The sequence below is a fragment of the Ctenopharyngodon idella genome, chromosome 12, assembly GCF_019924925.1.
Source record: "Ctenopharyngodon idella isolate HZGC_01 chromosome 12, HZGC01, whole genome shotgun sequence".
Lineage (NCBI taxonomy): Eukaryota > Metazoa > Chordata > Actinopteri > Cypriniformes > Xenocyprididae > Ctenopharyngodon > Ctenopharyngodon idella.
Genome location: NC_067231.1, coordinates 1,426,674 through 1,450,540, shown reverse-complemented (window position 1 = coordinate 1,450,540; position 23,867 = coordinate 1,426,674). Strand labels below are relative to the sequence as shown.

The window sequence follows — 23,867 nt, the reverse complement described above, 5'->3', positions numbered from 1 at the left end:
TGAAGCATCTTACATGTACACACAAACATATTCAAAGTGATGGAGTTGCTTTAGTAAAAACAGCCAGAAGTCTGACCCTGTAAATAAGGGTTTGTCAAAATCTCACTCATTAGTTTTCAAAGTCTGTTCCCAAAGTGTTTACAGAACCCTCATTAACTACAAGCTTCCTCAAGATAACAAAGCTCAAACCACGACTTTGGTGTCAAAGATAAGAATAGCTATGCTACTATTTTTGTTTCCAGAGACTGTGCGTGGGACATGGGAGTGAACCTGAGGTTCACTTGAGGAACCCCGATTTCAAAGGATCTTCCACAAACGAAAGTCAGATGTAAAACTTGCTGCAGTCAGTCACCTATCCTCTTTAGAAACCAAACGAAGATGCAGGGTTTACGATATTTGCTCCTTCTGATGTCCATCAATTTTGCTACTACCGTTGGGCTTTGCGAGGGGAAATCTTTGGGTGAAATCACCAGTTTGGAAGATGCAATGTTCATTCAGGCACAAGAGCAAAACCTTGAGGAGGAAGATGACTTCAACTCCAAGTTGGAGAGCTTTTTGGGCTTCATGAAGGAGGATTTTTTGAGGAAGCTGAATTTATCAGGCGTGCCGCAAGAACACAGAAAGGTTCAACCTCCTCAGTTCATGATCGAACTCTATAATAAATATGCATCTGATAAGACTTCCATCCCTCGGTCGGATGTCATCCGAAGCTTCGTCATACAGGGTAAGTACATAGATGCATTTCAATATCCCCGATGACAGGACACACCAAAACTTATTGTCTATTAGTGTTAATCTCTAATTTATGTTCTCTACAGATGTTTTTTATTCCGCCAGACATGGGAACAAAACACAACACAGGCTCCTATTCAATGTTTCCATCCCAAATCATGAAGAGATCACATCAGTCCAGCTAAGGCTGTTCACTCTCCGGGAAAGAAGTGAAACCACTTGTACTGACCTCTTCGCATCCATTAATGTTTATGGCATAGAATACAAGCAGAATACAAACATTTTACACCTTCTGGATGGGCGAGACGTAACTGAGGCCAGAAACACATGGGAGGCTTTTGACGTGACCGGGGCTGTCAGGATTTGGCACGATTCTGGAAGTGGCGCAGGTGAACTCCAGGTGGAAATCGAACAAGACTGTGAATCCCTTGACATAAGCCTGGGTTTAGAGGACAACAGCTCGGCAGTCGTAATAGTTTTTTCAGACGACCTCGGGAACCGAAAGGGAGAGTCGATGAAAGAGGTAAAAGAGATGCTTCTTCATGAGAAGGAGCGGATATTTTTGGAAAATCACTTCCCTGTGGACAAGCACCCCAGGAAAAAGAGGAAAGCAAAGAACAATTACTGTCGGAGAACTTCGCTGAAGGTGAACTTCAAAGACATCGGATGGGATAAATGGATCGTGGCTCCACCTGAATATGATGCTTATGAGTGCAAAGGGGTGTGTTATTTCCCCCTGACGGATGACGTAAACCCCTCCAAACATGCAATCATCCAAACTCTGGTTAACCTGAGCAATCCGAAAAAGGCAAACATGGCATGTTGTGTCCCAACCAAGCTGGACCCAATTACTGTCATGTATCAAGAAAGGGGTGTCATCACGGTCCGACACCTCTACGAGGAGATGAAAGTAGCAAAGTGTGGATGTAGGTAGTGTTTGGCTGCTCACCCATGCATCTGTTTTTTGTTTTATCATTCCCATTTGTGAAATACACTCTTAAAAATAAAGGTTTTACAGCGTTGCCAATTTGGGTTCCCCAAAGAACCTTTCAGTGAACAGCTCTTAAAAGAACCGTTTTTCTCCTTAAAGTGGACCTATTATGCCACTTTTTATGAGATGTAATATAAGTCTCATGTGTCCCCATGCAGAGATCATTTATTATACCATGTTGTAAATGCCCATTTTTGAGCAAGGGGAAAAACATGCTGTTTTTGTGCATGTGCCTTTAAATGCAAATGAGCTGCTGCTCCCCTCCCCCGCTTTCCAGAAGAGGGCAGAGCCTTTACAGCTCATGCCTTGGATATTCTGCTAAAAACTAACAAATCATCTGTTTGGTTTTGATTATCATCTCTATCGTGGTCATGTTCACGTGACATTGCAGTTCTTCGTCATCATGAAAGTTATTATTTTTCATGCGTTTTTAAAGCCGTAACAGTTTAAACTTGATATATGGTTTTCTGAGCGCACACATCTGAAGCACGCGCACAGAAAGCTGGCTGTCAGATGACGCGTCCTGTGAGTATCTCTTTTACGTCTAATTGCGTTTAAAAACACACAAAGTTCACAAACACAGTCGGTCATGTCTGTGAACATAAACATCAGGGAAAGAAATCGCATGTGTATATTAGATCTGTGTATTAAAGAGACAGAAGCATAATATGCAGTTCCTACTGCTGTATATGGTGTTAATATGAACCAAACAACAAAAGGAAAACAAAATCACTCACTGTTTTTGACTGAATAACTTTAGTAGCTTTAATAAGAATACATTTCTCACTTGAATGCTGCTGTTAAATGATCTGGCGAGGAGATAAACATGGCGGACTGTGTACAGCTCACTCAGGGCGGGGTCTATGCTAATAGGGCAGATGGGCGGAGCTTCTTTTGGAGAGACTGTTTATGATTTATGGGGATTAAAAAAAAGTAGTGGGTGGACTTTTACCATTATAGGCTGGTTGTTTACACACACTGTGGACACACATCTGTGTTCAAACACCTTATAAAAGTGAATTTTGCATAATAGGTCCCCTTGTGTAGACCTGTTAAAGGTTCTTCATGGAACCATAAATGCCAATAAATAACCTTTTTTTAAGAGTGTAGCAAAAGCAAAGGTAAAAATAATTTTTAATATAAAAGAGCTTGTTGAGGTTAAAGTCAGCTTCCAAAACTTGATTTAAATGGTATTCTGTTTTCATTTTGTTGACTAGCTGAGGATGTACCCAGGGGCGTTTCTATGATTTGACAGCACAGACCAAAACATCAGGGGTGATAATCCCCCTTAGAGATTTTTGTTTTACATTTTAATACAGCAACACACTCTACACAAGTATGCAAAAACAGATGTCAGTGCTTTGCCCAGTGCACTGCAAGTGCAAGCATGTGATCCTGTTGACATACTAGTAAGAAACCTCAAGGGGGCGACAGAGTAACACTCCCAAATGTCTGCCATTAGACAAGATGTGGTATTGTTCAGGCAGAAAGCTATAAACCTGCTCCATTTAAAGGGTTAGTTCACCCAAAAGTGAAAATAATATCATTAATTACTCACCCTCATGTCGTTTCACACCCGTAAGACCTTCGTTAATCTTCGGAACGCAAATTAAGATATTTTTGTTGAAATCCGGTGGCTCAGTGAGGTCTGCATAGCCAGCAATGACATTTCCTCTCTCAAGGTCCATTAATGTACTAAAAACATATTTAAATCAGTTCATGTGAGTACAGTGGTTCAATATTAATATTATAAAGTGAAGAGAATATATTTGGTGTGCCACAAAAACAAAATAACGACTTATATAGTGATGGCCGATTTCAAAACACTGCTTCATGAAGCTTCGGAGCGTTATGAATCTTTTGTGTCGAATCATGATTCGGATCGCGTGTCAAACCGCCAAATCACGTAACTTGGGGCTCCGAACTGCTGATTCATTATGCTCCGAAGCTTCATGAAGCAGTGTTTTGAAATCGGCCATCAATATATAAGTCATTATTTTGTTTTTTTGGCACACCAAAAATATTCTCGTGGCTTTATAATATTAATATTGAACCACTGTACTCACATGAACTGATTTAAATATGTTTTTAGTACATTAATGGATCTTGAGAGAGGAAATGTCATTGCTGGCTATGCAGGCCTCACTGAGCCATCGGATTTCAACAAAAATATCTTAATTTGTGTTCCGAAGATTAACGAAGGTCTTACGGGTGTGGAACGGCATGAAGTTGAGTAATAAATGACATTATTTTCATTTTTGGGTGAACAAACCTTTTAAGTAATAGAAGGACATGTACTTGCATGTACTTTGTGTACTTGCATAGAGGTCTACATCTACAATGAAGTTTCAAAGCATTTTATCTAGTTTTATAGTAATGAAGTATTTAAAATATGCATGGGGTGTAATGAGAATTCAGCTATCGGGCCAATGCCCCTGTGGTCCCACTTCAAGATTCCAGATAAAAATGCTCATATAATTGGTAGAGAACAACAACCGAAATTTACGCAATACCTCCCACTAGACCAAAACATTCAGGGCTTCAACCCTAAAACACTGCCCCTTTTGACAGTCATGGATATAACTTAAAATTGTATTCTTTCTTCCTGTTCTCTTTGTGCTTACATGTGTCATGACAAATCGGGTCCTCCCTCGAAATCGTGTCTCCCCAAACTGTCAGCTAATACGTATAATACGAATTAAGTATATACGAATGATATTAATTTAAAATACCCATATAGCTTACTATATATTGTGTAAGAAAACAAATTGGTGCATAATAAACCCAATAGAACTTAATTTCTCACACTTGATTAACTGTTAATTAATAAATAATAATTATAATAGCCTGAATAATTGATTCATTTGTTTTATTTATAACTGAAATATTTGGACATTTAACACTTAATTTAACACAAAATTACATTAATGATTGTGAATACATGTGCAAATGTGTGTATAAACTAAGCTATCAGGCTAATCGTGTATCTGTATGCTATGCTAGTACTAATACAGACATAAATGTCATTATAACGTAGTCAAAACAGCGTTTATCATAATGTTATTTCGTGGGAATTGTAATCAGGCGCTAAAGAGAGTCCCTATTAAAAGTAGTTTGAACCAATGGGGTCCTAAAGAAAAACTGATTTCAGGGGGGACCCAATTTGTCACCGGCTCTCTAATTATTATTTTTTTCTTTTATTTAATTTTATTGTTCCCCCCCCCCCCCCCCACACACAAAAAAGATTTGTATATAATCCATTGTTCATGTCCATCATATATATATATTTTACAATGATTATTTTATTAATTGTAATTTGATTTACATTTTATCAATAAAGTCCAAAAATTATTTGATTGCAAGAAATCATGCATCAAAGTAATTTCAGTTTGGGCTCTCTGCTGGTGGAGCTTTTCAGTCAGGTAAGCATTTCAGATGCTATTGGTTAGAACTTGTACGTTGTTTTGTAATAGCTTAAAATGCCCATTCAATAGATCAGTTTCATGATCCTCAAACAATAAATTTATCAAGACACAAACTTCATAATATTTGCATGGTTCTGGTACATTTCAGGACGTTTTAATGGAATTATTTAATTTACTCAAAAGAAAAACAATCATGGTTTAGCAGTACTTTTCAGGGACAGTTTCTATCTCCAGCTCAGAAACATTTCCTCCCATCAAACACACTGGGCAAAACTCCAGTCATCTTAAAATGAGATTCCCAATCTCTGATTGGCCACATGGAATCATCAGATAGAATTGCATAAGACTCTGAGCATTAAAAGATAAAGCAAGATTAACAGTGCAGCACCAATTAGTGTTGAGTGAATGTGGGGTTACATAAATTCATCCTGTAAAAGTGGCAAGGGCCTCTAAATTCACACTAATGCTCTGATATTTACACAAATGATGGGGGGGAATCTATAAGAAGATTTAAAAAAAAAAAAAACAATAACTATTCGGTGTGTGAATAATGCACAGTTTTTGCCAAAGAGTTGAGTTAAATGATCCTCTTTCAGAAAAAGAGTAATGCACTGATGATTATACAATCAAAGCCCTATACTGCTACTGTACTAAATCGCCTGGTAAGAAATATATGTTATGGTTTGCGGTGCTGAGAATAACCTAAAAAGTCTCTAGCATATACCAATGCATTTCTGTCTTGGTGTTCATTTAACGGTCACCTGTTTTCCAGTGTAATTATGCCATTAGCCTGACCTAATGTCACCTTTGAAAGCTTGACCTTATTTAACTCATGACGACAGGGCTGAGAGGACTATAATCCAAGAGAAAACTCAGTCATTCACTCAGTATTTTCAGTCAACTGTTTTTAATATTTTGATTTACTTTTCTTCCAAATTAACATCTTGTACGTACCAAAAGTGAAACTTCCGTCATCATTTACTCACCCTCACGTCATTCCAAACCTATCAAATCTTTCTTGTGAAACAACAGATATTTTGAAGAACTTTCTGTTAAAAAAAAAAATATAAATAAAATAAACATTTTCAAAATGTCAAATGTGTTTTCCACAGATGTAGTAAATGATATTTTATGGTGAACTGTCCCTTTAAGTCACGACGAAGCCGTGTATTTTATACCCTCTCCAACATTTTTCAATTATTGATTTTTATCTGTCAATGTCTTGCTGATGCACTGCAGATAATGCGATTAAAGGTTTATTCAGAGCAAAAGCCTCTTATGTGGTTGTTGTTGTCAAAAACCTGTTCTATCTACTAAAGGACCTCTTCACCAAATGAATGGACAAAACCTCTGGCTTTGACAAAATTCAACAACTAACTGCAAAAGATGGCAGGGACTGTAAGAGTTTTTGCCCTGATCATGGTCGCTTGTCGGGTTCCGCTCGTCGACACGTCATTCCAGCCTGCGCTTGTCTTGGAAATGGCTAAAATTCTGCTTGACAACTACTGCTTCCCAGAGAATCTAGTTGGTATGCAGGAGGCAATCCAACAAGCTATAAGCAGCGGAGAGATCCTACACATCTCCGATCGGAAAACACTGGCAGCTGTGCTGACTGCCGGCGTTCAAGGCGCACTCAATGACCCCAGACTGACTGTGTCTTACGAGCCTAATTATATTCTGATCACGCCACCTGCACTTCAGTCGCTGCCTACTGAACAGCTGATACGGCTAATCAGGAATACGGTTAAACTGGAGGTGATGGATAACAATGTTGGTTACCTGAGGATTGACCGCATTATAGGTCAGGAGACTGTGTCAAAACTGGGACGCCTCCTTCACGACAACATCTGGAAGAAGGTTGCGCATACGTCAGCGATGATCTTTGATCTCCGCTTCAGCACAGCGGGAGAGCTCTCTGGCCTGCCGTACATTGTTTCCTATTTTTCCGACTCTGAGCCACTTTTGCACATCGACACAATCTATGAGCGACCCACCAACACTACGAAGGAGCTATGGACAATGCCGACACTTCTGGGGGAACGATATGGGAAAAGAAAAGAGTTGATTGTTTTAATCAGCAAGCGCACCATGGGCGCGGCTGAAGCTCTCGCCTACATCTTAAAACATCTAAAAAGAGCCGTCATTGTTGGAGAAAGGTCGGCCGGAGGGTCGGTTAAGGTTGAAAAGTTAAGCGTCGGGGACTCTGGGTTTTATATCACGGTCCCTGTTGCCAGATCTGTGAACCCTGTAACAGGACAGAGCTGGGAAGTGAGCGGAGTGTCGCCATCCGTCACGGTCAACCCAAAGGAAGCAATTGGCAAAGCCAAGTCCCTCATTGTCATCAGAAAAGCAATACCGAAAGTAGTTAAAAGAGTGTCGGACATTATTAAACGATTTTATTCGTTTAAAGATAAAATCCCAGCTTTGCTGAATCAGCTCGCTAAAACAGACTTTTTCACAGTGGTTTCTGAGGAGGACTTGGCAGCAAAACTTAATTACGAGCTGCAGTCAGTCTTTGAAGACCCTCGTTTATATATCAAGACGATGCTAGGATTGTCTGACAGTGGTTTAGATACAACACCATCTTTTGATGATCTTAATGATCCATTATTCAAGTTGAAAATTCTCTCAGGAAACAATGGATATCTGCGTTTTGACAGATTCCCCGCACCCACCGTTTTGATGGGACTAGAGGATCGAATCAAGGAGAAGGTCTGGCAACCAGTCAAAGACACAGAGAACCTGATCATCGATCTGCGCTATAACACCGGTGGATCCACCGAGGCCTTGCCGATTCTGCTTTCCTACATGTTCGACACCTCCTCAAACACTCACCTCTTTTCAATCTACGACAGCGTCCGGAACGTGACTGCTGATTTTCACACCCTGCGTAACATCAGAGGGCCTTCCTATGGTTCCAGAAAGGGTATTTATGTTTTGACAAGCTATTACACAGCAGAAGCTGGAGAAGAGTTTGCTTACCTGATGCAGTCCCTGCAACGAGGCACTGTTATAGGGGAAATCACCTCTGGAACTCTCCTTCACTCCAAGACTTTTCAAGTTGAAGAAACAAGCCTTGCCATCAATGTCCCCGTCATAAATTTCATTGATATACATGGGGAATGTTGGCTTGGAGGCGGTGTAGTTCCTGATGCCATCGTGCTTGCTGAAGACGCAGTTGAGCGAGCTCGTGAAATCATTGCATTTCACAAGGACATTCAGGCTTTGGTGCAAGAAGTTGGAGATCTCTTGGAAAAACATTACAGTGTAGCTGAGGTTGCAGATAAAGTGGGTAGACTGTTACAGTCCAAACTAACCGAGGGACTGTACCGGTCAGTTGTGGACTATGAATCTCTTGCATCTCAACTCACTGCGGATCTTCAAGAGACCTCGGGCGACCACAGACTGCACATTTTCTACTGTGAAACTGAACCAGAATCCCTTCACGACGTTCCCAAAATCCCTTCCCCTGAAGAAGTAGGGGTCATCATTGATGCCCTATTCAAAGTCGAGGTAATGTCTGGAAATACTGGCTATTTGAGATTCGACATGATGGAAGACATAAAGGTTCTGCGAGCAATTGGTTCCCAGCTCATCAAAGCTGTATGGAGCAAGTTGGTGAACACAGACGTGCTCATAATTGACCTGAGATACAACACGGGTGGCTATTCCACAGCTATTCCACTCATTTGCAGCTATTTTTTTGATGCACAACCCTTGAAACACCTTTACACTATTTTTGATCGCTCCACAACGACTGCGACAAAGGTTATGACCCTTCCGGAAGTGCTAGGGCAGAGGTACGGCTCTCAGAAAGACATTTATATCCTGACGAGTCACATGACTGGATCAGCCGCTGAGGCATTCGCTAGAACAATGAAAGACCTGAAAAGAGCCACTGTAATCGGAGAGCAAACTATCGGAGGAGCCCTCTCAAGTGGAACATACCAAATTGGGAATAGCATCCTGTATGCTTCCATTCCCAACCAGGCGGTTTTGAGTGCAGTCACTGGAAAAGCATGGAGTGTGTCAGGGGTTGAACCGCATATAGCAGTTCAAGCAAATGATTCACTTAATGTTGCCCAGAAAATAATTGGCACAAAGCACCAAAAGAACAATTCAGGGAAATAGAACTAGGGGCTTCGTTATTCTTTTTTTTTTTTTTTTTACAGTAAAACACTGTAGTCAAAAGGTATTTTAAATATATTTTAGTTGTGTATGGAGTAGAAATTCATGTACCTTTTTTAAAGCTATGTCTAACATATTTCTGAAATTATTTAGCAATAATTTTCACCATTGAGTCACCAAAATGCTGTGTTTTTGTATACTCATACTAATGTGAAAATAAACATGCTGATAGAATAAAATAAAACAAGACATCAGTACGTTTCCTTTGCATACCTTTTTCTGCTGTAGCCGCTTAAGTTACAACAAAAGGTTATTTGATACACATGAATTTCATTTCCTCACTATGCTGTATTTAAGAAACACTAATACAAAGGCAAATATAAATAGTAGGCTACCAGTAATTTAACTATAAATGCTTCATTTGTAACATCTACACTAAAAATACATGGTTATTTAAAGGTTCTTTACATCGTGTCCTAACCAGACGCGATGCGATATGATTCCAGCGACAAACACACCAGAGGCGACGCGAATACGAGACGCGATAAAGTCAATCAAACATCACAGCCAATCAGAAGAGCGCGTGGGCGGGCTCTCTCGGCAAGCTCCCGGCACTCGCAACGAAATGGGTAAGTAAATTCATGAATATTACACCATTGTAACATTATGAAAAATACATACTGAGTTACTGAAACAATCTTTGTTATATAATACACTTGTCTGTTCACAATGAGTTGACAATTTGAACGTTCTTGTTTTCTTTTTATTTATTGAAGATCTGAGGTGAATTGTTATTAATTGTTATTTAATTTGTGATTAAAATATCTTTAAATGTAATAAATGTATATATTTTTTATTCTGGCATGATTTTATAACATCATATATCAACATAGTGCAAAATGGTATTAAAATTTTATGTAGAAGTCGTTGCTTTGTTATGAGAAAGAATGTCCGGAAAAATGAATTTCATTGATGTCATTTGGAGTAACCAATATAAAGGGACCATTTTGGATCAAGTCATGCGGTCAATATCATGTGACGGGATGTGACATCATTCAGACACCTGCAAAGAACCACATGGTTGTGAAGCAAAGTAACTAACTCTCTCTTAACTATTTGAAAAATTCATTTTTTCACTTGCTCATACGCATGTCCCGAAACATCAGGTCATTCGGTACAACCGCTATAAAACATGGAAAATGTTGTAATATTTTAAAAACTTGTACTGAATTCAAAATGTTTGATTGTCCTTTTGCTAGCTAGCTAGATATCAGCCTGTTAGCATTGTTTGAAAATATCGTCATTTGGTATAACCAAAAGTGTCATTTGGTAAAACCGAAATTTTGGTTAAACCGAATGACTTTTTTGGTGACAAGTTTTGTCCAAAAATGACAAAAGCAGTGTTAATTGATTATAAAAACCACCTAATCTTATTGTTAACACTTAAACATAATGGAGATTTTGACGTTTTATTTTTATTTCTTTTTACACTTTTAAAAATCTTATTCGTCAACGACCTAATTGTTTTTACATAATTAGAAGAGACAATAAAAAACAATATTAATAAATAATCCATATAAATAATATTAATACTACTACTAATAATAATAATATGAAGATACTACTAATATTAATGAAAATAAACGATTATTAAAAAGGTTAATTATAACACCATTAAGGTCCTATATAGCACGTTCAAAGCATGATTCTTTATTAAACCTTATAAAAAGGGTTCTATTTAGCACCAAAACGAGTTCTGCTATTGTTACAAGCCAAAGAACCATAATTTGGTACTGTTTAGAACCATTTTAGAACTAATCCTAACCTTAACCCTTAAGAGTGTATGTAACATACATTTTAGCTTGTTATTTTCTAACTGAAGAACTTTGGCTAAGGAGATTAAGGTTTTATTGTGAAGAAAAGCTTCTTATGCATGTGTTACCAGAAACCTGACGGCTGAAGCAGACTCAGTTGACAAACCTCTCTGCAGAAGGAGAGTTCGGTTGCGCAGTATTAGCAGGAATCCGAAACTGGCCAAAATGGCTCAAACTGTAGTTCTACTAGTGCTGATCTTCAGTAATGTGGCTCACTGTGCTTTCTCTCCCACACTTATTGTGGATATGGCAAAAATACTCATGGACAACTACTGCTCACCAGAAAAGCTCGCTGGCTTGGAAGAGGCAATTGACGCTGCGAGTAGTAACACGGAGATCCTCAGCATTTCAGATCCTGCCATCCTTGCCAGTGTTCTGACTGATGGGGTTAAAAAAACAATTAGTGATTCCAGATTGAAAGTCACATACGAGCCAGGTTTCGTTCCTGCAGCGCCGCCGGCCATGCCTGACATCCCTCCGGAGCAGCTGGCCGCAATGATCAAATCCACCGTCAAAGTTGAGATCCTGGATGGCGACATTGGCTACCTGAGGATTCAGCACATCATTGGTGAGGAGATAGCTCAGAAAGTTGGGCCTGTTTTGCTGGAGCACGTCTGGGACAAAATCCTCTCAACATCCGCCATGATTCTTGACTTCCGCAATGCTGTCAGTGGTGAGCTATCCGGAATTCCATATATTGTGTCTTACTACACCGACCCTGAGCCATTAATCCACATTGATTCGGTGTATGATCGCACCTCTGACCTCACCATAGAGCTGTGGTCCATGCCGACCCTGTTGGGAAAGAGATACGGAACCTCCAAACCCTTGATGATTCTGACAAGCAAGGACACTCTTGGGGTTGCAGAAGATGTTGCTTATTGCCTTAAACACCTTAAAAGGGCCACCATTGTTGGGGAAAACACAGCTGGGGGAACTGTAAAAATGAGCAAAATTAAGGTGGGTGACACTGACTTCTATGTGTCTGTGCCAGTTGCCAAGTCTATTAACCCCATCACTGGCAAGAGCTGGGAAATCAGCGGAGTGGCACCAGATGTCGAAGTTGCTGCAGAAGATGCCCTTGAAGCTGCGATTGCAATCATTAAACTTCGTGTTGAAATCCCAGGGTTGGTTCAGGCGGCAGCCATGCTGGTTGCAGACAACTATGCATTTCCAAGTCTTGGGGAGGCTGTCGCTGAGAAGCTTGCATCTAGTGGGGAATACAGCATGATCTCCACAAAAGAAGAACTGGAAGTAAAGCTCTCTGCTGACCTCCTAAAACTGTCAGGGGACAAATGCTTGAAGACCACCAGCAATATTCCTGCACTTCCTCCAATGGTGAGTCATTACCATTGCCAAATTTTTAGACATAACAATTCAGAGATTATGAATGACAATTTTCTTTTAATTTCCAGAATCCCACACCCGAGATGTTCATTGAGCTCATCAAAGTTTCATTCCACACTGACGTATTTGAAAACAACATTGGTTACCTTCGCTTTGACATGTTTGGAGATTTTGAACATGTTGCTGCCATTGCTCAGATCATTGTGGAACATGTCTGGAACAAAGTGGTTGACACTGACGCGCTGATCATTGATCTGAGGTGATTATTGTATTATATGTTTGTTTCTCGCTCTAAGGGCCAGATTTACTAAACAGGGCAAATTAGCGTGAAAGCGCAATTCCAAAAAAGCGCCGATGGTGTGGAAATTTTACTGATGATGCACAAATTAAAGAACACAGACGCAGCTGGATCATTTCCATAATGACCAATGCAATCTACCAAGAACAGCGCAAATTACACTCTAAAAATGCTGGGTTAAAAACATCTCAAGTTGGGTTGAAAATGGACAAACCCAGCAGTTGGGTTAAATGTTTGCCCAATGTGCTGGGCAGTTTTATTTAACCCAACTATTGTTTAAAAATTACTAAATGGCTGGCTTAAAATGAACCTAAAATAGGTTGGAAATTAAAAATCAGACACATAATTACTAGAGGCAACAATACTAATCAAAAGGTGAACATTTATTAATACACAATTTAATAAATATTTATTGTTTAATTATTATTCATTAAACTTATTAATAAATGTTAATTTCCAACATACACTATATTGCCAAAAGTTTTGGGACGCCTGCCTTTACGTGCACATGAACTTTAATGACATCACGTTCTTAATCCGTAGGGTTTAATATGGAGTTGGCCCACCCTTTGCAGCTATAACAGCTTCAACTCTTCTGGGAAGGCTTTCCACAAGGTTTAGGAGTGTGTTCATGGAAATTTTTGACCATTCTTCTAGAAGCGCATTTGTGAGGTCAGGCACTGATGTTGGACGAGAAGGCCTGGCTCACAGTCTCCGCTCTAATTCATCCCAAAGGTGTTCTATCGGGTTGAGGTCAGGACTCTGTGCAGGCCAGTCAAGTTCCTCCACTCCAAACTCGCTCATCCATGTCTTTATGGACCTTGCTTTGAAAAACTGTTCCCACAAAGTTGGGAGCATGAAATTGTCCAAAATGTCTTGGTATGCTGAAGCATTAAGAGTTCCTTTCACTGGAACTAAGGGTCCAAGCCCAAACCCTGAAAAACAACCCCACACCATAATCCCCCCTCCACCAAACTTTACACTTGGCACAATGCAGTCAGGCAAGTACCGTTCTCCTGGCAACCGCCAAACCCAGACTTGTCCATCGGATTGCTAGACAGAGAAGCGTGATTCGTCACTCCAGAGAACACGTCTCCACTGCTCTAGAGTCCAGTGGTGGTGTGCTTTACACCACTGCATCCGATGCTTTGCATTGCACTTAGTGATGTAAGGCTTGGATGCAGCTGCTCGGCCATGGAAACCCATTCCATGAAGCTCTCTACACACTGTTCTTGAGCTAATCTGAAGGTCACATGAAATTTGGAGGTCTGTAGCTATTGACTCTGCAGAAAGTTGGCGACTTCTGCGTACTGTGCGCCTCAGCATGCGCTGACCCCGCTCTGTGATTTTACGTGGCCTATCACTTCGTGGCTGAGTTGCTGTTGGTCCCAATTGCTTCCACTTTGTTATGATACCACTAACAGTTGACCGTGGACTATTTAGTAGTGAGGAAATTTCACGAATGGACTTATTGCACAGGTGGCAACCTATCACGGTACCACGCTTGAATTCACTGAGCTCCTGAGAGCGACCCATTCTTTCACAAATGTTTGTAGAAGCAGTCTGCATGCCTAGGTGCTTGATTTTATACACCTGTGGCCATGGAAGAGATTGGAACACCTGAATTCAATGATTTGGATGGGTGCCCCAATACTTTTGGCAATATAGTGTACTTTGGGTTCATTTTAAGCAAGAAATGCAGTATTTTTTTAAACAATAGTTGAGTTAAATAAAACTACGCAGCAGGTTGGGCAAACATTTAACCCAACCACTGGGTTAAAACAACCCATTCTCTGGGCTAAAACAACCCAGTTGCTGTGTTTGTCCATTTTCAACCCAGCATTTTTAGAGTGTAGCATCTGGTTTAAGACATGCCTTTTTGGGCAGTAAATAATGCCACAAATACCAGTAAATTGACTAGCACAAACCTTAGTAAATCACCTTGCGTGATTCATTTAAATACTCTCCTCCCATTAATTTTGCATCTGAAAGGGAAACTCCTACAAATGCATATGCAATAAGGTCAGCCGCAAATATAACCCTGTCCATGCCTTTTCAGCGTTAATCTTTCTCTGTGTGTCTTTAGTAAATCCTGACAGTAGTTTTTAAATGCAAAAGAGGGTGTTAGTAAATCTGGCCCTATAAATCCAGCTAAATATTTAGCCAATTCTGAATGAAGTTCAATAATGTACAAATTCCAACATTTTTAATCTACCATTGACCATATTTTGATATTATGATTCTTTCAAGGAACAATGTTGGTGGGCCTACCTCTTCTATTGCTGGCTTCTGCTCATACTTCTTTGATGGTGACAAGCAGATTGCGCTGGACCACATTTATGACAGACCCTCCAATACCACAAGAGATCTTCTGACCCTTACACAACTTACAGGTGATGCCCTATAAGTATTGATCTTAACATAAAAACTGCAGTGTCCTGAATTTGTTTAGATAATTTGTTGTATATTGTTGTATATAATTAAGTATGCAATTCTACTCTATCTAGGCAAGAGATACGGCAGCAAGAAGAGTTTGATAATCCTCACCAGTGGTGTGACGGCTGGTGCTGCTGAAGAGTTTGTTTTTATCATGAAAAGGCTGGGACGTGCAATGATTATCGGTGAGGCGACCCGTGGAGGTTGTCACCCTCCAGAGACCTTCCGTGTGGGCGAAAGCGATGTCTTCCTGTCTATTCCAATCAGCCACTCAGATGCTTCTCAGGGTCCTTCCTGGGAGGGTGCTGGGATTGCCCCACACATTCCAGTGCCCGCTGATGCCGCCCTCGACACGGCAAAGGGCATCCTCAATAAGCATTTTTCCGGCCAAAAATAAGTTGTTCATCTGGGCCTGGTATGGAAGCCAAATGATATAGCAAATTAGTTATTTAGAAGGATGGCATATTTCTTTTTAGATCTGTATAAATCATTCATGTTTAGAAAGTACTCAGTTAAGCCTTCTGTTGCTAGTTCAAATCTTTTCTATTCTTTTTCTTTTTCTCTGTATTATTTCTAACCCATCCAGTCTGAAGCTTGCAATCTCTAAAGCAAATTTGGTAGAGGAGAATGCAAGTAATATTCTCAAAGTGATATTCAGATTAGGCCTGTTCTGAACTTGAAGGGTACTTTGTGAACTAGTTTACTTTGTACACATTATTCAAAATGTGTTTAAGCTTGTATATGCTTGTATTATAAACATCTACTCATGCATATTAAACTGAAAATTGTCTTGTTTCAAATGCAACTTAAATCTCTTACTATATATTTGGGGAAAATCGCGATTGAAACCAAATGATAAAAAGCACTGTTCTAATTGAAATGTGTTTTAAATAGAAAATTCCTTACAACTGAGCTAAAATTAGTTTAGCAAACATAAACCGATTCCAGGCATACGTGTATGAAAGCCTAAGATTATTTACCTCTACTCAAAATAACTACCTGCAATCTCAACTACACTCTAAAAACCCCAGCGATTGGGTTAAATGTTTGCCCAAATTGCTGGGGAGTTTTATTTAACTCAACTATTGTTTAAAATCATTGAAAGCAAGCAATATAGTTATTTTTAAACAATAGTTGAGTTAAATAAAACCACCCAGCAGGTTGGGCAAACATTTAACCCACCCGCTGGGTTTGTCTATTTTCAACCCAACTTGGGTTGTTTTTTAACCCAGCATTTTTAATGTAATTGTTAAAATCACAGTTATAACACAAACACACTTAACCACACAGAATATAAGCGAAAACGATGTTCATATTTGGTAGGTCCACCACAATACACTTTTTGCTGTATTGACTGTCATTACAAAACTATATGATGATATATATACATGCATTTACTGTGCCTTTTCTTTTAGAAATTAGCAACAAGAACCAGAAGATGGCAGCATATCTTCTTCATCCAGCAATGGACCAAAGCATGCTGTCAAATACATTCACTGCCATACTAAAATTACAACTGTTTAGCACTGTTGTCAACAGGACTTCAATGGGAATAAATCACCTTCAGTACACTATAGTGTAATGAGTTAGAGGTCTAATGGCCCAGCAATAAAAATTGATTGCTGTATAAAGTTTTGTGTTAACTTATTGCTCATTATCAGTTAGGTATCCTTTAGTCGTAAGATTGTAATGAAACAAACACTCAGGAAATGTCTTTGTTGATTTTATTCTTGCAAGAAGGTTGTTCAATGCAGATACAGAGTTCTGCAGAGAAGAACCACCACACCTAGTGTGGTTACCTTATATACCCCCCTTATTGTTCCTTGTTACCCCAAACCAGTCATAAAACATGTTACCATATTAGGATCATATGTCATCATGCTGCAAAAGGAAAAAGTTCAGTTTGGGGTGGACAGGGCAAGCTTGCTTGCTCTCTGCATTCCCAAGTTATTTGCTGCGCAGATGTGGCACTGTTTTATTCCTGCCAGGCCAGAAGAGTTAGCCAAATTCATCCATGGCCATTATTTTATTGGGCACATTATGCCCTGTGGGCCCACCTAATAAATTTAGATACAGCTTGTTTTGATTGGAATGATTTGTTTGTCTTTGGTGTCTCACCAAACACAATCTCTCCATCCTTCACACACTTTCACACACTTTCACACCTCTCTGGCCAGAGCATCATACCTTATTGTCTGCCTCAGCAGCTTGTGAACTGAATGGGGAATGTATATATTATTAAAAGTCGAATACCACCAAGTCTGAGCGGGTAACAAAACTTTGCAGATGACAGGAGCTACTAAACGTAGACACACTGTGGCATTCCCCTTGTGACAGTGTCTAAACGTTAGGGACGTTAATTATCAATTGTCTGATGTTAGTCGCCATGAAATTGAGTTTAACACCACGAACGTAAACCTCACCTTTCAAAATAAAATAGATTAAATAGTTTAGAATAATCATATAGACCTAGGCCTGCAGTTAAGAGAGCCAATTTCAATTTCTCAAATGCAATTTGTCATTCATTGTGCAATTACAATTTTTCAAGCTTTTTGTTGTTGCTCATGAGCTATTTAGAAGAACATTGGAGATCTCCACACAGTCTTGGATCCATGGACAAATAACATTCCTATTACATACCCCTGGTGATGACAGCATTTATGACTTAATATTTTCGAATCTTAGAGTTATTGTTCTTATTGAATCTAGAAAATTACCTTTAAATGAAATGGAGTGACCAATATTGTTGCTTTTTAGCCATAATTTTCTCCTTGGACACCTTGTGCCCTATTTTCCTTTTCTTTACCAGAGAACTTAATCTATTTATGTCTTTACCCCTAGTTTTAATGTAACAGACTGGTGAGTCAAACTCCCACTATTGTTATTGAACTTCCTTTTCCTTCATTAAGATGTACAGTAGGCTGGACTGGTACCCATTGAAGGCAGATTCTGAATGTTACTTTAACAGAGAATACAAAGAACTGCTGTAAAACCAGTGAATAATCAAAAGGAATGAAGTTAATATGATAATTAACAGAATTTGAAGCAGTCTCTGTAGTGATCATTGAGATGCAGCACCTGCATACAAGGGAGGGAATGGAAGTCCTTCTGTGTGGATCATCAGTCAGTTGAACTTGTTGGGCTGTTGCATTGGATCGTCAACCAGTGATGCCACTCAAAGTCCTGGTGTTGTGCTGTATGTTGTTTCTCTGCCTCTCAGACAGTCTGACTTTTGATCAATCCTGCCACAAAATCGCATAATGCATTGCAGAATTGTCCTTAGGAAAAGTCTCAAGTGAAAATTTTCCTGCACTGAATCAGTCCTCTCCATGCTGACCCCTCCAGAAGTGTCAAACTTTCTCTTTCAGAAGGAGAGCTGAAGGCCCATCAGCCACTTCAAAATCGCTCTGTTCAATTATTTACTGCTGTATTTCGGGTGTCAGACATTTAGTAATGGTGCCTGAAAACTTCACTAATTCGATTCTATAATACACCACAATAAGAAATGCACGACCCTCATTGGCTATAGATAACCATAATGCACTTTTACGGTCTCGTAAAATGATATGATACAGGCCTATATGATGAATATGTTTATGCAAGAGATCCACAGCCCTCTGCGAAGCATAATGTTTAGATTTTTTCACTCATTTTCATTCACTTCTTCCTCATGTAGAGGATATGACACACACTATTTTAGAAATACATTTGTTTAGTTCACCATGCGAGTCAATACAGACATTGTTGACACTCTTAATTTATTACTGTTGTTTTTCTAAATTGACAAAAGTTAAAATGAATGGATTTGGGGCTCTTGAATTTGCCAAAAGTTTTATTTAGTTGTGAGCGGTTTGAAAAAAAATGGTTGATTCAATGACTCACTTGCCAGGTCTGTAGAAAAGTAGCGAAATGGCCAATTAAAAGTAGCCCAAAAATAGCCCAAAGCCATTTTCACCATTGGGAAGGCTGAATTTTCCACTGAATTTATACATTTGGGGGGTGTTTTGGGGGTGTTGGAGCACCAAAATTGTAAGTACTGGGGTGGAAATCAACTCACAAATAAATTAACCTGCGGCAACAACTTAAAATCGTGGACTTAGCAACACTGCTCAAGAAGCTGCTCATGGCAGAGCCAATGGGTGGTGCTTGACATCCAGTTCCCCCTCTCTGAACGTAAGGGGTGGAGCTTGGAGGTCCAGACACACCCTAACCACACCCTAACCTATCTCTAAACCTAATTGGGTTAAGCTCCACCTATATTAGATCTACAGGGGTAGATTACGTCCAGAGAGGAGGAGCTGGGAGTCATTTGGCTCCGTGTGGTGCTCAATGTGGACCCAATGGGTGGAGCTATGTTTAGGGATAGGGTTATGGTGTGGTTGGGCTGTCTAGCTCCACCCATTGGCTCTGCAGTGAGCACCATTTGGCGTAAAAAGGCAAATGCACACTTAACGCCACCTACTGGTGTAACGATGTAAACTGCTGAAAGGGCTTTACTGAAATTTTAAACATAGGAAAATAAATCAAATAGAAACAATAATTTGTTAATTAATTAATCGTGACCCAACACCTGGAAATAGTAGGCCTACTTAAATCATTACGGTATCCACCTTATTTTTCTACGCGGAAGTAAGGCGTTTTCTGTGAATGTGTGAGACTTCTGAGCTGTTAAATAACGAGAAGAATTTCAAAGTGCAATAAACTGTAAAACTGTTTGCGCTACAATCCAGGGTGTTTATAATTAAGACAATAAATTATAATAATATGGTAAGAAATTCCAGTTTGCAATATTAAGCAGCATAATGAGCTGCTTTGTACAGCTAAAAATAACTGGAAGCGAATGACACCGGAAGCCAGACGCATTAAATTTACAAATGGCCGCGAGTCCTGCCAGTGTAGTGACAATGGGTCAAATCGGGTCTCCTTTAGGACCCTAACCATTCCCATTGGTTCATATTGCTTTGAATAGCTTCTCTCTTTAGCGCCTGATTACAATTCCTACAAAATCATGTTAATAAATACTGTTTCAACTAGCTAATATATACTAGCATAGCATACAGATAAGCGATAGCCTGATAGCTTTGTTTACACACACATTTGCACTTACCCTACATATATTCTCAATTATCTTTAATGTAATTATGTGTTAAATTAAGTGTTAAATGTCCAAATATTTAAGTTATAAATAAAACGAATGATGTTCAATTAGCTATTCACTTATTATTAGGCTAGTTATTAATTAACAGTAAATCAAGTGTAAGAAATTGGTTTTATTATGCGCTAATGTGTTTATATAGTAAGCAATGAGTATTTTAAATTAATATTATTCGTATATACTTAGGATAATCATTAACAGACCGTTTGGCGAGACCCGATTTCGAGGGAGGATCGGATTTGTCGTGACGCCGGAATAAAAAAAATAAAGTAGGCCTAATACTGGTAAACAATCTGTGGAATGCATAAAAATAAAATATTTTTCTTTTCTAGTTTTAATCTTCTATCTTATTTTATTATTGTCAGTAGAAGACAAGAGCGCAAAAAAAACAAAAATAAAGAAATAACAGCGCAAAAACACATCAATTTTGCATATCCAAAGGAAGGGAGGAAACCTTCAAGAAGCAGGAGAAGAAACTAACCCATTTTTTTCTACAAGGGTAGAAATTTGACACCAGCTCCTCTTCTGCCAACTCCGAGTCTGGGCTCTTTTCTCAAACGACTCCGTCTTTGCTTTGCACATTTACATTAAATAGCCAAATCAAGCGCTTGGGGGAAAAAAAAAAAACATCTGGCTTTTTTACACGTGGATTTCGTGCGGCAAAAGTTTTTCAAAATTCCCCTCAAAACAACAAACCACCCCGAGTTTTATATAGAGAACACTAAACACACATTTGGAATTTTTTTTTTTTTTTGTGGTGGTGTTTTTCCTGGACATCGTCTTCCTTTGCAGTAGCCTACACACTTGGAATAGCGTGTTTTCATCTTATCTCAAGTTTTGAGAGTTTTCAGATTGATGTAAGGACTGCGTCAACATCCGCTAAAACTCTTCTTCTTTGTGTGCATCCTTCCCTCGGGATCTCAGCAGAGGCTCTTTTTCAGGCTCGATATTAGAGATAATGTGAATGGCCATTTGCTTTACTGAGGATTGATGTTTTTGCAGCAAGAAACGATGGCACGTTCAGTAGTAAAAATGTGTTTCTGCGTACTTTTCTTTGGACTTTTGTTGTTCACGCTTCCATCTGCTGGAGCCGAAGAAGATGTGGAGGAGGAGAGATCATGTCAGGGCGCCTTCGACTTGTATTTTGTCCTTGACAAGTAAGTAAGAGTTATAATTCAATCGTTTTTGCTCATTGTTTTGAAACAAAGAACCAAACCTTCTCTTTCTCCCTTCTCTCTCTCTCTCAAACCTAAAGGAAAGAAATCTGCAAGTTTTATCTTGAATCTCTTTGGCCTTACAGCTGCTAAACTGTCTGCTATCCAACATAAACCCGTCAATCACAGATAAAGGCAACTTGATCTATATGAAGTACAAATGTTAGGGATGCTTTTGCGGTCTGTTGGCCTGATGTTTTCCACATTGAGAGATACTGCCTGGATAAAGTAGGCCAGTACATTTCCACTCACATCCTCTGTATTTTCCCCAAATTTCTTACATTCCGCTTCACCCAAAAAGATATTCACCAGATGTCCATTGTTTGGTATCACTTGGCTGGGTTCAATTAGAGTTCAGGGAGACTATGGTATCATTGGTTCCATGAAGAACCATTTAAAATCCATGGAACCTTTCCATTCAACAAAAACAGTTTTTTAGATGATTAAAATGTACTTTGGGGAACCTAAAATGGATCTTCAATGGCATTGTTGCGAAAACCTCCACGTGGAATTTTTATTTGTAGGAGTGTAGACAGACATCACAATGCACTACCGGTGACAGTTTGCAGAAGTCATTGGGTTTATTTTTGTATTGTGCCAACTTGTTGTTTTGTGCCCTGTGTGTGTGTAATGATGAGCAAAGGGGTGGTACATGTGAAGTCTGCTGAATAAGCACTTCAGACGGTCACAACTTCATTCCTCTGTGGTTCTCTTTTCCTGTCTCTTGTCCTATTTGACCATTGTTTAACAGACCCAGAAAGACAACATCCTTTCCCACGATTTGCATGTGTCGGTCTGGGAGGATTCTTTACAGGATGTTTAATCTAATCGCACAGTTATTTACATGAAACACCTTTTTTTTGTATGTGAGACTTAAAATGCAAAATCTAAGTTTAGGATTGTCTTGACTATCATAGATATTGTAAGTCTTATGAGGCTCACATAAGACATCTCATATTTGTTTAGTTGGTTTTTATATTCCTTTATTTCTTAACGGGTCATTGATGAATAAGGTTTTTAAAAGTGTAAAAAAACATAATGGAGATATAATTAATTTTGAAGTTTTATTAAAGGGATAGCTCACCCAAAAATGAAAATTTGATGTTTATCTGCTTATCCCAGGGCATCCAAGATGTAGGTGACTTTGTTTCTTCAGTAGAACACAAATGATTATTTTTAAGTCCAACTGTTGCTGTCTGTCAGTCGTATAATGCATGTCAATGAGAACTCAATCTATAAGAGTCAAAAAAAACATGCACAGACAAATCCAAATTAAACCCTGCGGCTCGTGACGACACGTTGATGTCCTAAGACACGAAACGATCAGTTTGTGCGAGAAACCGAACATTATTTAGATCATTTTTTACCTCTAATACACCACTATGTCCAACTGCCTTGCGCACGGCATCCGGTGCGTGAGGTGTGTACGCGCTCTGGCGTAGTTTAAAGGATTAGTCCACTTTCAGATAAAATTTTCCTGATAATTTACTCACCCCCATTTCATCCAAGATGTTCATGTCTTTCTTTCTTCGGTCGAAAAGAAATTAAGGTTTTTGATGAAAACATTCCAGGATTATTTTCCTTATAGTGGACTTCAATGGTCTCCAAATGGTTGAAGGTCAAAATTACAGCTTCAGTGCAGCTTCAAAGGGCTTTAAACGATACCAGATGAGGAATAAGAGTCTTATCTAGCGAAACGATCGGTCATTTTCTAAAAAAATACAAACACAATAAGCTTACGCTGAATGTCCTACACCTTCCCTATTCAACTTACAGAACAAACGTGGCGCCAGTTCCGTTTTTTCCGTAAGTTGAATAAGGAAGGCGTAGGACATACAACGTAAGCTTTTTGAAGAATACGGAAAGCGGAAGCACGTGCAAGGCGATCATTTGTGTTTGTATTTGTATTTTTTTAGAAAATGACAGATCGTTTCGCTAGATAAGACCCTTATTCCTCATCTGGTATCGTTTAAAGCCCTTTGAAGCTGCACTGAAGCTGTAATTTTGACCTTCAACCGTTTGGAGACCATTGAAGTCCACTATAAGGAGAATAATCCTGGAATGTTTTCATCAAAAACCTTAATTTCTTGTTGACCGAAGAAAGAAAGACATGAACATCTTGGATGACATGGGGGTGAGTAAATTACCAGGAAAATTTTATTTGAAAGTGGACTAATCCTTTAAACTATGCCAGAGCGCGTACACACCTCACGCACCGGATGCCGTGCGCAAGGCAGTTGGACATAGTGGTGTATTAGAGGTAAAAA

General features: G+C 39.2%; 4 protein-coding genes across 4 annotated transcripts in view; all 4 read left to right on the top strand.

Moving 5' to 3' along the window:
* Nucleotides 1–2: 2 nt before the first annotated feature.
* On the top strand, nucleotides 3–3,290 carry gdf2 (growth differentiation factor 2). Its single transcript, XM_051914510.1, has 2 exons — nucleotides 3–724; nucleotides 819–3,290. The coding sequence occupies exons 1-2, from the start codon at nucleotides 379–381 to the stop codon at nucleotides 1,664–1,666; spliced, it is 1,194 nt and encodes a 397-aa protein (XP_051770470.1). The 5' UTR covers nucleotides 3–378; the 3' UTR covers nucleotides 1,667–3,290.
* Nucleotides 3,291–6,375: 3,085 nt separating this feature from the next.
* Nucleotides 6,376–9,757, top strand: LOC127523595 (retinol-binding protein 3). Its single transcript, XM_051914496.1, has one exon. It carries the CDS (start codon nucleotides 6,535–6,537, stop codon nucleotides 9,277–9,279), a length of 2,745 nt encoding a protein of 914 aa, XP_051770456.1. The 5' UTR covers nucleotides 6,376–6,534; the 3' UTR covers nucleotides 9,280–9,757.
* A 1,476-nt stretch (nucleotides 9,758–11,233) lies between these two features.
* Nucleotides 11,234–16,003, top strand: rbp3 (retinol binding protein 3). Its single transcript, XM_051914498.1, has 4 exons — nucleotides 11,234–12,488; nucleotides 12,566–12,756; nucleotides 15,046–15,188; nucleotides 15,303–16,003. Exons 1-4 carry the CDS (start codon nucleotides 11,316–11,318, stop codon nucleotides 15,626–15,628), a joined length of 1,833 nt encoding a protein of 610 aa, XP_051770458.1. The 5' UTR covers nucleotides 11,234–11,315; the 3' UTR covers nucleotides 15,629–16,003.
* Nucleotides 16,004–20,861: 4,858 nt separating this feature from the next.
* antxr1c (ANTXR cell adhesion molecule 1c) overlaps nucleotides 20,862–23,867 on the top strand; it is a 40,784-nt gene continuing 37,778 nt past the window's right edge. Inside the window, exon 1 of the mRNA XM_051914500.1 lies at nucleotides 20,862–21,543. Coding sequence (XP_051770460.1) covers nucleotides 21,377–21,543 — 167 coding nt within the window. The 5' untranslated portion in view covers nucleotides 20,862–21,376. The remainder of the gene's footprint in view (nucleotides 21,544–23,867) is intronic.

Excerpts from the sequence above, each read along its gene's own strand:
- gdf2 (XM_051914510.1), top strand. The coding sequence starts at position 379 with ATGCAGGGTTTACGATATTTGCTCCTTCTGATGTCCATCAATTTTGCT. Across the intron at positions 725-818 it reads CCGAAGCTTCGTCATACAGG|ATGTTTTTTATTCCGCCAGA; the intron begins GTAAGTACATAG and ends TGTTCTCTACAG.
- LOC127523595 (XM_051914496.1), top strand. The coding sequence starts at position 6,535 with ATGGCAGGGACTGTAAGAGTTTTTGCCCTGATCATGGTCGCTTGTCGG.
- rbp3 (XM_051914498.1), top strand. The coding sequence starts at position 11,316 with ATGGCTCAAACTGTAGTTCTACTAGTGCTGATCTTCAGTAATGTGGCT. Across the intron at positions 12,489-12,565 it reads TTCCTGCACTTCCTCCAATG|AATCCCACACCCGAGATGTT; the intron begins GTGAGTCATTAC and ends TTTAATTTCCAG. Across the intron at positions 12,757-15,045 it reads GCGCTGATCATTGATCTGAG|GAACAATGTTGGTGGGCCTA; the intron begins GTGATTATTGTA and ends GATTCTTTCAAG.